This window comes from Xiphophorus maculatus, chromosome 11, assembly GCF_002775205.1.
Source record: "Xiphophorus maculatus strain JP 163 A chromosome 11, X_maculatus-5.0-male, whole genome shotgun sequence".
NCBI lineage: Eukaryota > Metazoa > Chordata > Actinopteri > Cyprinodontiformes > Poeciliidae > Xiphophorus > Xiphophorus maculatus.
In genome coordinates, this window is record NC_036453.1 from 16,979,747 (window position 1) to 16,991,098 (window position 11,352).

The 11,352-nt window shown below is 38.4% G+C and overlaps 1 protein-coding gene across 1 annotated transcript; it reads right to left on the bottom strand.

The window, feature by feature from the left end:
- Positions 1–1,083: 1,083 nt before the first annotated feature.
- Positions 1,084–10,947, bottom strand: paxbp1 (PAX3 and PAX7 binding protein 1). The gene is made up of 18 exons (XM_005813202.2): positions 10,531–10,947; positions 10,243–10,365; positions 9,616–9,816; positions 9,153–9,374; positions 8,963–9,063; positions 7,849–8,072; positions 7,425–7,614; positions 5,858–5,981; positions 5,146–5,248; positions 4,357–4,472; positions 4,053–4,252; positions 3,814–3,961; positions 3,604–3,725; positions 3,415–3,491; positions 3,260–3,326; positions 2,651–2,797; positions 1,898–2,052; positions 1,084–1,745 (listed from the first exon to the last, which is right to left on the bottom strand). The coding sequence occupies exons 1-18, from the start codon at positions 10,820–10,822 to the stop codon at positions 1,628–1,630; spliced, it is 2,730 nt and encodes a 909-aa protein (XP_005813259.1). The 5' UTR covers positions 10,823–10,947; the 3' UTR covers positions 1,084–1,627.
- Positions 10,948–11,352: the final 405 nt, after the last annotated feature.

Consider the following 11,352-nt stretch of genomic DNA (forward strand, 5'->3'; position numbering starts at 1 on the left):
ATTCCTTGTATTATGTCACTTCTGTGCCAGACGACATCAGAACCATCTTACCTGGGCTAAGGGGCAAACGGGCTGGACTGGTCAGAGATCCGAAGCAATCTAGCTTCTAAAAAATATATTATTAAACATCAATGTTTTCTAAGTTTAAAGATGTCTAATGGGAGAAATGGAATAAAATACACTCTATATTGGCAACAACACAAGTAAAAAATTAAAAAAATCTAAGCAAAGTAATTATAAAGGAAGTTATGGGTGAAAAACATGACTGATGGCTGGAATAACATTTGGTGAAAAGGTGCAAAAAGGCATAGAAAGTCTAGAAAACAGTTGTAGACCATCAGTACTTGGAAAACTTTCTTTTTGTTATATGTTAATATCAAAAAGCAAACTCACTGCACAAGAATCCACTGCAGAAGAAAAATTACCTTGAAGCCGTTTTAAAGTTTGCTGCAGAACATTTAGAAAGGCCAGTTTAGTACTAGGGAAATGTCTGACCAAGTGAGGTTAACGCTGAAACAACAATCATGAAATGACAAATGATGTTCTTGATAAAAATCCAAAGATGAAGCAGGTGTGGATTTCCAAGTAAGACAGTAGTCCAAAAAAAAAAAAACATATCTTTACAAATTTTACAGAAAGGTAAACTGCTAGAACGACCAGATTGTTTTCTATAAACTTGAAAGTTTGTGGAAAAAAGTAAAGATCAGAGTCGTACACAAAAATCACTACAAAATTGTCATGATTTGAAGAGTTTGCGTGAAAGAAGAGGTCAAAATCAAACCTGACCAATTTGTGACTAGTTTCTTAAAACGGATGTCTTGAATTGCAAAAAAGTTTCTCTACAAGATGTTTCATACTTACTCCAATTATTTTCCTTGTCATTGTAGGAGAAAGTTGCTTTATTAGGTATTGAAAACTCACAAAAAGGTTGGCAATAGTAGCTGAAATGAGCAGAATCGTTTTTGATGTGTATTCAAATATAAAATGAATCTAAGTAAGTCAGACGTTTTGAATTATTGGTATAAGTTTTGGTGCTGTTGTACCTTAGACTTATATTTTCCCTTTAGGGCAGGAAGACAGCAATCATTTACAATCTATATTTTATTCACAGGCAAAAACACAATAAAAATATAACTTACAAACTACCAGAGCATTTTGGATGTGATGGAGGTGCTTATGGTTTAGACTGGGGTCAAAAACAAAACGTTACAGAGTACTAGTAACTTTTAACACAATCAGAACAAATGGGTTCATAGAGTAATTGAGTCAAAAACTCAAATGGTGGAGTTAAGACTTCAGAGATAGGATATTTTCAAAATTGTACTCAAGATGACACATTTTTACTCCTAATAAATTATGGGTTTTAAATTTCTTTTCAAAGTATACTTTCTGAGTTTGCAAGACAGAATCACATTTCAGCTTCGTGCCCATGGGCGTTCAAGAACACTATACATTATTTACAATATTTACAAAAAAAAGAGTCCTCTAATCCTGTAGGTGTAACAAGTGCTGAGTTACACCTACACATGTATGCAAATACACATGTTCCTAGGTTCCCCCGTCATTGGCGTTAAATGTTCAGAGCAGCACAAAATGTAGAGGAAAAATAGTCTCTGGTTGTTTTCTGTTATTTCACTTCCATGAGCTGCTTAATGTCTTTAACGCCGTGCTCTTCTGCCACGGCGATGATGTGGTCCAGGGCGTTCACGCGTCCCAACATCCTCACCACTTCCCTTACTTGCTCCCTGACGGTAGACATGGGATGCAAGAAATACATTATGACAACATGTAAAACACAATATAATAACCGCATTTCAACAAGGTATTTAGATGAAACAACAATGGAAACTATTCCAATTGAGACAAACCGTCTTCAGTATTATTTAGAGCTATTTACCTAGCGGTGCGCCGCTCGGTATCAGGCGCCCCCACACTGCTGCGGTGCAGTGTGTTGGCCAGGTGTGTGAGGTAGCGACACAGAGGCTCCAACTGGGGCAAGGTATGCTGGCCTTTCATCCCAGAGAACCATTGGGCTGGCAAACACTCCACCACCTGAGAGGAGAACAGCAAATCATAACGCCGCAAATTAAGTCACTGAGTTAAAAATAACAAAGCTCACTACCTAATTTGTCAAGAGCTTTTCAAATGTACCGTAACTAAATATTTTTTAAAAAAATAATCACATTTAAAATGAAAAATGCATTTGTACTCAATATGTAGTTTGTTTTGACATGCAATGCCTATCACGTATCAATTAAGCTAAGAAAGACACACACTTTAAACTCTGCATGGCAGAAAAAGAATAATCCAAATACAAATTATTTTCTTTGTCTTTAGAGCAATATTTAGAGAAGAGACTTGTACACCTATAAGTTGAAACAATAACTAATTCTACTTATTTGATAAAGTTAGTACCATCAAATGTAATTTACTTATAAAGCACCTTAAAAACAGTCAACTTAATAAAAGTGCTTTATAACGAACAAAACATTTAGGCTATTGCACATTTACAGAATTTAGATTTTGTTAATGCACGTTTAAACAATGAAAAAAACTCCACACCGCTTCACATAATTGGGGAGACAGAAGACAGACAGAGAAAGACAACAAGTTCCAAACTTTTTTTAAATTTTCCATCTGAACTTCTCACCTTCTGGCACTTCTGCACATTCTCCTCTCCGACATCTGTGCTCTGCAGCGCGGACAAGATGTATCTGTTCAGAGTGCTGTCCAAAGCCAGATCCTTCAAACAGGAATAGGATAAGATGCCGTCCCACTGAATGATGTTGCCCAGCAGCTATGCAAAGAGAGAGCAAAAGAGTAAAACACTGTCCCAATGTTGTTCATAAAAAGTTCAGATTTTCTGAATGAAATCAATCCATCAAGTTTTTTGTATAGCACATTTCAGCAACATGGCAGTTCAAAGTGCTTTAAACCATGAAAACGTAAACGATTATGGTTGAAAAGCAACTCAATTGATTAGTGAAAGTGCAAGTTACTCTGCAGTACAGTCCTACTGTCATTTGTTTTTGATGATGATTTTTCTTTAGACAAAAAAAAGATGGCTAGACAATGTTATATATTTTAGATAAAGTGCTTTTCAATACTAAAACTGTCTTTATGCTTAGTCAGACAAAAATGATAAAATTACATTTCTTAATCACCCAGACCACATAGAAACGTACGAGTGAGTTAGTTTGTCTTAATCTGATTTAAGAAAATAAAAACAGCATAAAAATGCCAACAAATGCAAAGATACCTTTACACAGGACCAGAACTGTCGCTCATAGAACAAGTATGCACTGCTGTTCTTATTGTCCATCACGCTGCATAACAGAAAACAGAGTTGCTTATGATGATTAGATCACCAAGAATTAATACTAAGCTTCGAATTCGAACATTTCTCTGACATACGTTTTAGGGTAAAGTGGAAGGAAGACATCCTCATCCAGAGTCCGCCTGGTCCGTAAGACTATTGTTTTCAAAAGCTCCTAGCAGACAAAGATAAGTTAGTTAGAATAATTTTATAATACTAAGCACATGTAGCTTAAATATTTTAAATGGCTGAAATAATTTGCATGAATCCATAAAAGCATGCTCTACCTGTGTGTACTGGTTGTCTCCGTGCAGCACAGTTGGATAACCTTCAGCGAGTCTGTGAATGAAGCTCACCAGCCTCGTTGTCTGACTGCTTGACAGCGGGTCCCACACTTGCTCTGCCAGCACTGCCACAAACAACATGACACATGTTGTACTCGTTTGGCCTAGGCAAATCATTTTTAGTATCCCTTGCTGCTGCACAGGATTCACTACCTGATAGTTTGGAGAGAAGAACCTTCTCTACGATAGCAGGGAGCAAGCCGATATCCCCGTCGTCTTTTTCGAGCGTTCTGTGCTCCTCAAATCCATAAAATAGAAGCGACTCAAACCATAGCATGTACTCGAAGTTTGCACACGGCTCCTACATGAAAATAAAATAAATTAAAACAGAGCTCAGAATTAAGGACCTGGTTTTCAATCAAAAAAATTTGAATGAACGAATGTTTCTTTACCTCGAGAGGGTTCCACGTGATGAGCTGCAGACGAACTAAAGGGTTAAAGAGCTTGGGTAAGCAGAGGCCGATGTAAGCGTCTCTGTAGCAGTCCGGGTATTCCCTTCTCCAGACCTCAAAATGGGATTTGATGCAGTCAAGAGAATGAAAGTCCTCCACCACATCCTCAAATACCTTTTTACTGTCTGCCTTGATGCGATCTGGATGGGACAAGGTGTGAGGATTGTTCATTTCTCAAGCTTTTTGTTGGCATTTCAATGTTCTCTTAGATAATTGGTATTTTTCACAGTTTTGCAGAAACTACCTCTCTCCATGTTGAAGCTGGTGATATCTGTAGAGGTTTCCTCGTCATCAGAGGACAGGCCTTCTTTATGCTCAGCCCTTTTTCCATTCTGCTCTCTTGCTTGTCGCCGACGAGTTCTGGATCCACACACACAGAAGTAAAAACTTTAAGAGAAGCACCATAGTGACCAATACTGCAACGTGAAATAAGTCCGTTTGACCTCCCAAGTATTTTAAAAACAATTTAACCTTCCTAAATAGGTTTTCCATAGTTTACACTATTATATTTTCTAAAGTAAAAAAAGCTTGCTTTAATACGTCATCAATTATGGGATATCTATAACGTAAAATATTGCAAACTCAGAGTTTTACAAAAGGAAAAAAATGTGTCTACAACATTCCTGAGCAAAATTTGGACAGGGTAGAATTAGTCCAAATTTTTCTTTTACCGTGAATGCTTTACTCCCATGTGGTTTGCTCTAACTGATCAAATACTATATTCCCCCCCAAAATTCTGAAAGTTATAAAGTTGTTGTTTAGCATTTCAGAAGATAGCTAAAATTTAAATTACTAAACAAGAATAATGCATTAAATTTATTTTCCCTGTGGCTTATTATTTTCGCAACTGAATTTTCATTCTACCTTAAGCTTGAAAGAGTAGAAAAGAAAAAAAGGAAGGGAAATGCAAATTACTCCATTAGTATGATTCTTCCTCAACATAACCCTCTGAAAAATTACCCCCTCTGGTGGCTCGGGGAAGTATTGGAATCTCTGAGGTTTTTAAAGTTGAAAAAGAATGAAGTCGTTCTACCTTCTTGCTTCTCTTTCAGCTATCCTCCTCTGCCGGCTGTTCTCTTGGTACGCAGCACGGTCTCGACCGAATGAGTCCAGACTGGGCGCCATGACGGCTTTATCTGAAATTAAACAGGGTGAATGTTAAAGCCTGAACTGAATAGTGGGAAAAAAACCCTTGAACTTTTTCCTATTTTGGGATCTAACCATAACAAGATAAGCTAAATGTGTAGAGAATAAAAAATGTTAATGCATGACAAAAGTATTGGTCTGGTCCTTTTAACTTACGAAGCAAGCAAAAATATGTGAACCTTCCAATTCTTTCAGTATACACAGCAGTAAGCTCAATCTGTCAAAAACTTTGTGTAACATTTCTTAAAACTTACCGTGCTGTAACTGCAGACATGTTACAGTAAATTATGTTAACCTGTTAATCAGAAACCAATGTTGTTTGACATCTTTATTTTGCTGCTCATTACTTGAGGCAAGTTAAAACATCCAGCTGCAAAAGTCAGCAACTCAGAAAGGTCTTTTCCCATCGTCAGACATGCTCAATCACACAAGTTATCAATCATTTAACTTTAATCATATTCCCAAGAATACTGCAATGTGTGCAGAATGGAGCAGGAATGTGAAAACACACACACACACACGCAAGCAAACATTCAGATATAAGGGAAACTAACGAGGCCATTTCAAATAAATCATAAAAACCTTCAAGATGGACTGACTTGAAAGGCTTGCAAACTCCGATGATTCATCTTTAATATCATCCTGTCTTCTCTGGACAAGCCGTGCAGCCCGTTGCCTTAGTAACTGGTGCATGGCAGCCTCCAGCTCCAGGACAGCAGGCACCTGAAAGATATGATGCTTTCTGTGACCTCTGACCCAGCAAAGGTGGGACTCCAAGTCAGTGGACACACGATGGACAAAACACCGCTGGGGAAAAAAAGATCCTTGGAGTAAAAAAAAAAAAAAAAAAAAAAGAAACTCAATTATTCTTAGTGTTGACTCCATCAAGTTAACCTTGAATGTTGCAGACTGAAGTTGAGACGAGTGAAATGCAGAAGATACAGAGAGCATTCCATTCCATTACAAACATTATATACTAAATGAGAAGAACAGAACATAGTTTCAGATCCATTCAGCAAAATCTTCTGTGCACTATGAGCTGAAATCTGGTGCTGCAAGATCAAGATTAAATTATTCTGTCTGGACATGCATGTTGCTGTAAATATATTAGAGATGCACCAATCAGAAAGCTGTGGCAGATTTTTGTTCTCTGGTTCTTGTAAATCATGCCGATCTACAATTTGGCCAATTCTGACTTCTCCCTCAGCCTTCATACCATGAGCAGCCATCAAAATTTTACATTATGGGGTGAGACAACATCATGGCGCGTTAGAGAGCAGTTGCTGAAAAACAGCCTTTACTGTTATTTAAGAAAGGACTAAATGTTTAGAGTTGAAATGATTAATTTTTCATTAGCTTCTTAAATTAGACATTAATGTATTTATATTTACTAAAGATGCAGTTATTATTTGAATTCCCTAGACAATATTGACTGATAATTAAGATTCTCAAAAGGTCGCCAAACTTATCAAATCAGGTACATTTAGAAATAGAAAAAGGTTAATATCTCAAAAGGTTAAGACTGAGCAGTTTTGCTGTACTCCTTTCAGCCTTGCTGTTGTCTGCTGAAAATGCCACTCTCTTGAAACCTGAATAAACCAGATTTGTTTTGAAGAGTAGCAGAAGACATTCATTTGAAATGGATTCTTACACCTTTGGGCATCCTCTGGCAATTTTGAAACCCTCACACGTTTTGAACCAACTTCGCTCAGTACCAAGATCCAAAATGAAGAGTGTTGCTGTCAATGCACCTGGCTCTTAAGCACATATACATGATGCAATAAATGGCGGGGAAAAGATTTGTGAGTTTCTAACTGGACAGTCAGGGGTCAGGGACAGGTAAGCTGGAAACCATATAAATCCGGTCAACAGACAATTTCTCTGTGCATCTCTAAAATTTACAAAGATTTATCTTGAATGCATGAGATATTTTCATTTTATTCTACAAATCTGTACACATCTTTTTGTCTCTGAAATGAATGAGCAGACGTTCCCCAATTCACTACATTCTATTGTATAAGAAAAATACTTTTTCCCATGCTGCATGTGGATTACAATTCAATTTATTTTTAAGACTGCATCTGTTTAAAATTCACATAAAAGTTCCCAGATTACAGACACAAAACAGCAAGCAGTTTATCAAATTGCAGATAAATTCTCCCTTACCTTTTCACTGAAACACTCAAGCAAGTCTCCAACATACCCTCGCATCTCTTGCAAGAATTTATATCGATCTGCATTATCATTGGATGAACCCTCAAGCTGCTGGATGGTGCTCTCAGAGGCCTCTAGCTCATCGCTGATCTGTTCGTAGCGTTTGATGTTCGCGTTGTGGCCTGCATGCATTTGGGCAAGCCTAAAGACACATGAAATACAGGGGAAAATAAGAGTTAAGGGCGACTGAGACAGGGAGAGAGAGAGACAGTCAAAAAGAGACCAATCTAAACTCATAGTGGAGACATATTTTGCCTCGTGGCCATGTCACGTGTAGACAGCTTTGCTGGGTCATCAGGACCAAGGAACATTGAGAGGGCAGCAGGTGAGGTGAGCACTGATATTAGACGTTGTGGCAAACTCCTGCAGAACCTACCTATCCTGCAGGCGCTTCTTTACCAGATCAATGGACACGGGGGTTAGATCACAAATGGGGGCCCCATAGCGAACAGAACCATTGTCAGAGAGGCTGGGTATCTTTCCAGGCTGTGGAGCCACTGAACTGTAGGTGAAAGGCATACTGTAGGAGGAGCCGTAGGGCTGAGTCTCATAGCTGTTTTGGTAGTAGGCTGTGCTGTCTTCTGGCTGACTGCTTTGAACCTGATCAACAAAAATAAAACATAAGCTTGATTAATATCACTGCTAAATTAAAAAGCAACAACAGATTAAAAAAAAAAAACATCACAATGGTTCATACACACTTTTCATGCCAAGATACTTTCCCACGAGTAAATTAGCTCGAAGTCCTCAGTTCACTTTTGGGTGATTTTTAAGGTACAAACACAATTATTTCTATTGAGGTCAGGTTTTAAAAACAAAAACAGTAAAAACCAAGAAGGAAGCTTACAAGAAACATAAGAGAAGAAAGCACAAAAGTAAAAGGAGCGAGGGGAAAATAAGTTGAGAAGAAAGTTAGGGAAGAAAGTAAATGAAAAAGGGAAAAACATGACAGAATGAAGCAAGTAAAGTATGGATGAAAGGAGGGTGTAAGGAAGAGAAAGGCAAAAAGAAATGAAAAACTGAAAGGAGAGAAGGGAGGAGAGAGAAAAAGAAAAAAGCTAGAAATTAATAGATGCAGTAAAATAAGGAAGGTAAAAAAGGAAGAACAAAATGACAAAAAGAAGAAAGAACAGAAAAAAGTAGAGAGGGAAGGGAGACAGGAAGGATACGTTTTTTAAAAATAGAATTCTTTCCCTACTTTTTAAAGCAGTATAGAAATATTTCTACCAAATTTTACAATCAAAAATTTCCAAAACCAGAAGTTTTGTCTTTTAATCTTATCTTCCTCAGATCAGAAATCTGATTTCAAAATAAGTATCTAACAAAGAAACAGACAAATTTTGTTTCTCTAATTGAGAACCATTTTACCTGTAAGTGGAACGGGCTAAATAGCTCAAAAAATTTAAGATAACAACCTCCTACCGCTGCAACTCAAAATTTCAAAAACGATGCACATAATTTCAAAAACCCAACATGAAGATGCTGCTCACCTGGGGAATGCTGATTCCTTTCCTAATCTGTTCTTGCTCCCAGCGGCTTACTTCCTCATCTTGACCTGTATCCAGTGCTTCGTCATCACTGCCCTCAATACCTGTGCACATTTGGAGAGGACATCCATCTCAGCTGATAGCAATAATACGGGCAAATGTATTTGCAAAATTCAACACTTCATGGCAGTACCTATCTCTTCAGCTATCTTCTGCCTCTGACTTTTGTTCTTGACACCACTAAAGCGGATCCTCTTCTCGTCTTCATCTTCATCATCGCTGCAGTCCCTGTCTTCTTGCGCCATACGTTTCTTAGAAGGCTCGGCCTCCACCAGAGGAGCTTCCCCTCCGAGCTCTCTCGCTAGCTGCCGACGCTTCCTAGCAGCGTGGATGAATGCTGCATCGGGAATCTCTCCTGAGGTAGAATCAGGTAGTCGTCAGCACTTACGCACTTTTAAATGCAAATATAAAAACATTTTTCGGGTTCTGAAGACATAACTTTTTTTTTTTTTTTTTTTTTTTACAACTTGTTAAATTATTAGCTCCACGGTTAGTGAGGGACTTAACTTAAAAAAAATATGGCTGCTAAACCAAAGAGTGCAGACCAAACTCTGGAAAATATTTTTGAAGAGAAGGTTTTGAAATAGGAAGAGTACCTGGCTTCAGGCTAGTGAGGGATGACAGTGTGTTGAATGATGATCCCACGTTCCTGCCCCTGGACAATTGACCCCCTTGTGCTTTTGCCTCTACGTCCTGTTCGTCTCCACTCTCCACTTCCATCTCCTCCTCTCCTTGTTCACTGCTGCCTCTGCTGATAGGCTCCTCTTTCACAGTAAACACAGGCTGAGGGGGAGCGTCTGGGGAAATACATGCGTCAAATGGTAATCTTAAAGGAAAAGCATGCTTTGACTGCACCATATTTATTACTACGGCAAATCTGTATATATTCCAACTTGCATTTGAACAATCTGTGAAAGCAGAGACAATCTAGAGCAGGGGTACACAAGTTCAGTCCTTGAGAGTCCTGCAATTTTTAGATCGAGTCCTTCTCCCTTACACTAAAATCAAATAGCTGAATTCCGTCTCCATATATATTCTTATAGTCCCTTTAATAACATTTAAAATATTAGTTTTCATTCTTCAAACTGGTCACAAAAATGGTAATATCTATGCTTTATTACTATTACTCGTGCCTTAGCCTTGATCCTACCATACTGACGCGCTTTAATTTTTCTGGATATGATCTCATGATGTTGTTGCAAATTAATAACAGTGGATCTCACCTGATTTGGTTTCCTGTTTGACATTTCCCGACTTCTGCAAATCTTCTTTGTATTCTTTCTTCAGCTGCTTGACTATCTTCTTGCTGTGGTTGGGTTTCTTCACGCGGAACACCTCGGATCCCTCTGTTAACATAACCAGACAGACAAGGATGACAACAGCTTACAGGAAGAAAATTTATTTAAAAAACGTGACTGCACAGTCTGGTTTGGTGTTGTAACTATGTGAAAAAGGTTCAAAACCGCTTCTGTGGCTAAAGGTAGAGTGGTTAGCTACTTTAGCACTGTTACCTTCGTCATCGTCAAAACTCAGCAAACTGGCTTTAGTCGGAGGAACTACCACTGGGACTTCTTTGCACTTCTTTTCCTTCTTCACGGGTCTCATGATGTTCAGGTTTGACAGAAAGCCGTTACTGAAACAGTTCTCCTCGCTGCTTGGAGCCCTGCTGGTCTCAATGAACGGGATTTCAACCACAGGCCCGAAAGAGGTGGGCGCAAAAGACTGCGGCTGGCTCTCCTCCTGCTCATCCTCGTCGGAGTCGTTCCTCCGCCGCAGGTTAGCTCGTTTCGCCCTTTTGAACATTATGTGAATCCCTTAAGGAAAAAAGCGCATAACGCAACAGCCGAACAATACAAACAAAGCTTATAAAACAGATATATGAAATGAACGCTGCACGGCGGCCATTTTCTGTCTGGGTGTTCGCTCGTTTTTTCTTCGTTGACAATAAAAGTGGAACAAGGCTGATCTTAGAGAGATGCTGCCACCAAGCGGCCACAATTGTAATAGGCGCTTGACGCAGACGCCCAACAAAAACCACGTTTCGATGGGTTTTTTTTTTACTTGTTTGTAGAAAACCAACAGAAACAAATCAAAGGTATGACACAAACTAATTTATGTAGCAGAACACATCGAGGTATAGTAAAGTATATACAATAGAAGACGATATTGCTCTGTTGAATTTTTCAGATCAAACAGAGTCTCAGTGTCAATTAATAGGCTTAAAACAAAGAAACAGTGAACTTTGCCTTTCAAACTCAAATACCTGAGTAAAAACTCCATTAAAATGATTTTTAAAAATTATTTTACGTCTTCCATATATAACAGCTAGGCAC